The following is a 5660-nucleotide window of genomic DNA, read 5'->3' on the forward strand; positions in this document are numbered from 1 at the left end:
TCCCATTAAAATACACATTCCCAGTAAAGCAAAGCTCTTCTCTTTCTCTTCCCACTTCACCAAAAAAAAAATTTCACCTTTTCTTTTTCCTTGCTTTTTGTGTTTTCTCGGGTGCAGAAACCCTAAAACCTTTGATCTTCACTGACCCATTTCATATCTCAACCCGACCCGATCTGGGTCCGATCCCATTTCTCCTTCTTCAAATGAAAAAACCCAGATAAAGTGTTCAAACAAAAATTAGGAAAAAAAAGTGATTTTCTTTTTTCTTTTTGGTTTCATCTTGAGGGAGAAATGTATAAGAACCAGCTACAAGAGCTGGCGCAGAGGAGCTGCTTTAATCTCCCTTCCTATACGTGCATTAGGGAAGGTCCCGACCACGCGCCAAGGTTCAAAGCCACCGTTAACTTCAACGGCGAAACCTTCGAGAGCCCTCACTATTGTTCGACTCTCCGTCAAGCCGAACACTCCGCCGCTGAAGTGGCGCTCCAGTCCCTCTCTAATCGTGGACCTTCTCACTCCCTCGCCGCTCGAATCCTAGTAAGTTCTTTCTCAAACCTTCTGCTAATGGCGCCCCTTGTTCTTTATTTGTCTTTCTATGAAATTGAGCCGTGGGGTGTGATCGGTGTTAGCCTGCTCCGCCTTCGTGATCGCCGGAGGTTCAGTTCAGCTAGTCGTGGGGAATTACTAGAATGCCCTTCAATAGTTAATGAATTAGCAGAAGGCAGTGGGGTTTTCTTGGCTTTTTTTCGGATGATGGAAGCGAAAATTTAATTAATTTTTAAGGGAAATAAAAATGGGATTAAATCTTATGATTTTTCTTCATTTCTCTCTCTCTCTCATATTCTGGGAAACTGCTGTATTTTGATGATAAGGGTTTTGTAGGTGTAATTAATGTTTAATCATGGGTATTTTGGTCATAAAAATGTTTCGTTTCAGGCCATCTCAATTGACTGCCCGAGGATAAAACGGTAGAGAAGGCAAAATTTAATTTGGTATCTCAATCTCTTGCAGACTTTAATTAGTTCAAGTAGGTGGCGCAACAGAAAAAAAAAACCCAGAAAATGAAAAAGAAATGTGATATGCAAATGTCATTGTATGTTAAAAGAATGTGGTTTTTCGGGTCAGGTTTTATGGGAAGAGCGGGTTCGGTTTCGGGTTGGCAATGCTTCCTAGAGAAACAGTTAGTTTTGCTTTAGCAAATGATCAAAGTTATTATTTTTAATTTTGTATGACTTGTTTTGTTGAGACTCGAGTGTTGCTGTATTATTAATATGAATTGCCTTTTTCGGCATAGTGAAAAGCATGTAAATACGAGCAAAATGGGGTGCTTGGACTTAGGTTGGGGGATCGTGTAGAACTACAAGGGTGAGAGGCATTGTAGTTAATTGTTTCATATGATATTCATGATAGTGGTTGATATGTTTCTCGTTGTGTTGCTTGTTTGTTTCTTGGTTAGTTCACAATTGTTAAGACTCTTCAATTTTCATGTCCTGGTAGAAGTAGTTTGTAAACTTATGATTGTGTTCATCGTGGTCATCAGTGTTGTCTAATCTATGGGCCAACTTGTGAATGTTATTATGTGAAATGAAGCTACGCACCTTCAGTGAATTGGCAATTTCTTGATGATTTTTGTTGTGTTTATATCTCAATTTTCTCGAATATGCCTGTCTAGATATCTCGAGTTTTATTGGGATTGATACTGATCTGGCCTTGTTATGTTAGGATGAGACAGGAGTTTATAAGAACCTCTTACAGGAAATTGCACAAAGAGTTGGGGCTCCGTTGCCTCAGTATACAACATTTAGATCAGGTCTCGGGCACCTGCCTATTTTTACGGGAACGGTTGAATTGGCCGGAATCAGATTCACCGGGGAACCAGCCAAGAGCAAGAAACAAGCAGAAAAGAATGCAGCCATGGCAGCTTGGATGTCTCTAAAACTATGTGAGTCTGTGTCTCATTTTTCCTAGGGATAAATGTTTGTTCGAAACTGAATACCGTGTTTTATTTCCAGTGGCAAAAGAAACTGCAAGTTCTTCTTCGGAGCCAGAGAACAATGATGAGCTTGAACAGATCACGATAGCTCGGGCTTTGTTGAATTACAGAATAAAGGAAAAGATGGCTATGGCAAACTCCTCCAATGCTCCAATACTATTTACAAAGAAGTTTCCTAGTCAGAATCCTAGACCAACAAGTCCACAGCCTCCTGCTACCACCTCGAAAATCCTTCCTTTAATCTGCCCGAAGGTGGTTCCTCGAAACAGATCTATGTCAGCAACAGCAAATGAGAAGCCCGTACTGACATCATCGCAAACACCTACTCCTGAAAGCCGTGGTGTTCGTCCACAGAAATTCCCTGCAGCTGGAGCAGCGCCTTATGTTCCCATCAGACAATTAAGGACACCTTGCTGTGGCATTGCTCCACCAGTGACAATAAGAACTGCAGTGCCTGTTTTCTCTGCACCTCCGCGTCCAGCACCATCTGCAGTATCTCCTCAGCCACCGACATCAGCGGTTCCTACTCATCCCGCTCAACCAGCACAATCTGTTCTTCCTCCTCATCAACTGCCAGCGACACTCCCCTCTCAAGTGCTGCGAGCTCCTCCAGTACGAATTGCCCAAGCAGTCACCATTAGGCAAGTGGTTCCTGTATTTGCTGCTCCACCGGTACGGAAAGAAGATAAACAATCCGTTCCTCTCAGAAATGAAGATATCACAACCGCTACTGCTGCTCCCCCGCCTAACCAATCACCTACTCAAGCAGAGGAAGCAGCAAGCACAATATTGAAGAACCTGCAAGAATCTGAGACGATACAGAGTTTAGAACAACTCAAAATCTGATGGCAAGGAAGGATCGAATTCCGAATGGAAGCAATGGAGTAAGAGCTATGGTTTTGTGTTGGTATCAAAGTTTGTTTTTGTTACTTTTTGTCAACTCATATGTGAGTGTTCTTTTTCATTTTGTTTTCTTAGAAAGCTAAAGCTACAGTTTCTGCAGATTAAGTTAGTCCCATATAATTGCAGTTAAAGTTAGACTATGTCTAGAGGCAAATTCTTATTTAGTTTATTTATAATTACCCCCCCCTCCCCGGATCTAATCCAATGCTTCTGCTCGTATTCAATTTTAAATGGTCAAATTGTGGTTTTGGTCCTTGAGATTTTTTTCTTAAAAAATATATTTTCCAACACAAAATCTTTGCCAGCATGGTGAGGGGTCAAAATTATAATATCACCTCAATATTTTAACCATGATATAGAAAATTATAAATGAATGGATTTATGCTTCCGTCTTTTTCAACCAGTCTTTTACTCTTCGGAAAAGCAAGTGTCGTGTCGAAGCTACCCCGATTGGATAGTAATGGGAGTAGTGAATGATGGTTGAGTCCCCACTAAATCCATTTCCCAACATTATGAGAATCTGCTAATTTTGGGCAAAGCTCATTTGTGATATGGAAAGATAAATTGTTAAAGCAAGCAACTACATGGACGCTCAAATCTTTAATTAATCTAAGTAGTGGAAAGGAAAAGATATACATTAACATAGCTGGGGCGTTGGAAAGATATAGATATATTTGGAAAATCAGTGAATGATGTTTTCCATTCATACACAACAAAAGACCATCTTTCTCTTTTGATTCACATTGCTCTGTTTTACTGCCGACCCTTGAGTCTTTCTTGATTTTAAACTCTCTTACATCACCCTCTCCCCTCAACACTACTCTCTGTTTCCTTCACTTTGTGGGATGGTTCTGGCTTAGATTGTTGAAGTACATCAGAAGGTAAAAACTGGATTGGTGAACTATTTGTGATTTTCCACTAGTATATATCATATTTGGTTAACTTTTGAACGTAAGTTGAGTACTTGGCAATGGTTGTGCCTCAACTGTTAGCATATATGCATGTCGCATAGGACCTCACGACTTGTCCCGGTCTTTGAAAATCTGGATACTTTTATAAAACTTCAAATTGCCTTATATGTCTAATTCATCTGTTGGCAGGTTATAGCAGTTAATGGGGCGTTTCCTGGTCCTGTTGTTAAGGTCACAACTGTGAATATTAATGCTCACAATCAGTTGGACGAAAATCTTTTGATGACTTGGTAGGATTTGAGTGTTGAGATAAAAAAAATTTCTTCTTCCCTTGGGATATTATTACTACTATTATTTGTTCCAAGTCAGGTTCTGAAACTAGAGATTTTACAGGCCAGGAATTCCAAATTCATGGCAGGATGGTGTTCTTGGCACCAACTCATCCAAAAAAAGAATTTTACTTACCCATTTCTCAAGTCAAGGATCAAAATTGGGAGCTTTTTCTACTTCCCCTCCCTCCTCAATTTTCAATTTAATAATCGGAATATTATAGTAATTCCTTTTCACCCTGACCATCATGTCAATATACGAGATTCTTTTTTGCAATTTAAGTCTAATAATTGACACACTCTTATTTTAGGCATTGAAAACAACTCTTGAGTCTGGTGAAGAAATTGAGATGCCGGATGGAGTTCTCATTAATAGGAAACGACCCATAATTATACCATATATAGTTGCCTAAAGTTAGCTTGACTTAAAATATAAACCTCAATTGTCAAAATTTACTCATATTTGTAATGTCTATTTCAAACTTGTTTAAGTTTATCTATTTATTTTTATTTTTATTTATTAGTTATTATTTATATATTTTTATTAGAATTATACATTTTTTTCTTTCACTGCATTTTTAAATATAAACAGCTTTAACATATGTTTAACATTAAAATTTAATATAATAGATTTTATGTTTTTATATGATATAAATCACATCATATATAACAAAAAGAAGAAAATAATATATTATAAAATTTAAAATAGGCTGGATCAAACCGAGTTTAAATGTTTTTATTTTCAAATTCATTTTTTAACTTAACCTTTTTAGTCAACATTTTCAAAGAGCAAGTAGCTTTATCTTTGAATAAATTTAGTAATTAATTGCCTATTTTTATTAAAATATATATTCACATGGATTTTTTTTTGAAGAAAACATTGTTCAAACATAGAAATTTATGTAATCATTCTCTAATTGGTAAGGATTAAGGATGACGTGGAATCACAATTTCTTACAATCCCTTCTCATCATGTTGGAATGATTTTTAAAAAAAATCCAACCAGAGTCTATTTGAATTAATTACTGATATTATAAAAATAAAGAAAACAAAATTATGTGAAATAAGTAAATAGAATAATTTGAGCATAATGGATTACCAAAGTGCTGGCCAATCACTGCAATATGAAGAATGGAGAGTCCATCATGATCTCTAGTGTAATGCTTGTGAAGATTTCCTCCCATTCCTTCAATCTGTGTAGCCAAGTACTTCACCATCGACAAGTTGCCATATTCGACAGCTCTGAACAATGGGGTTTCCCCCAACTTGTTCCGATCCGCGAGTATCTCTTCCCTCTCCCGTATATAGTCTTCATGATGCAAGCCGTCAGAGAACAATACCTCCTTCATTAACAAATCGGCTGCTTCGGCTTTGGCAGTGGTGACCAGTTCATGGAGTACGGTGTTCCCATAAACTGTCTTCGCCTTCAATACCTCGCACTTCTTTGTTTGCGGCACCAACTTAACCAGGGTTTGAAGCATTGCTCCACTTCCTCAGTAAGCTGCAACGTGAAACATATGTATC

At 37.9% G+C, this 5660-nt stretch overlaps 1 protein-coding gene across 1 annotated transcript; it reads left to right on the forward strand.

Annotated features, from left to right (window-relative positions):
• On the forward strand, positions 1–3036 carry LOC107961966 (double-stranded RNA-binding protein 2). Its single transcript, XM_016898158.2, has 3 exons — positions 1–537; positions 1723–1942; positions 2013–3036. The coding sequence occupies exons 1-3, from the start codon at positions 292–294 to the stop codon at positions 2837–2839; spliced, it is 1293 nt and encodes a 430-aa protein (XP_016753647.1). The 5' UTR covers positions 1–291; the 3' UTR covers positions 2840–3036.
• The last annotated feature ends 2624 nt before the right edge of the window (positions 3037–5660 follow it).

This window comes from Gossypium hirsutum, chromosome D03, assembly GCF_007990345.1.
Source record: "Gossypium hirsutum isolate 1008001.06 chromosome D03, Gossypium_hirsutum_v2.1, whole genome shotgun sequence".
NCBI classification, from domain to species: Eukaryota; Viridiplantae; Streptophyta; class Magnoliopsida; order Malvales; family Malvaceae; genus Gossypium; species Gossypium hirsutum.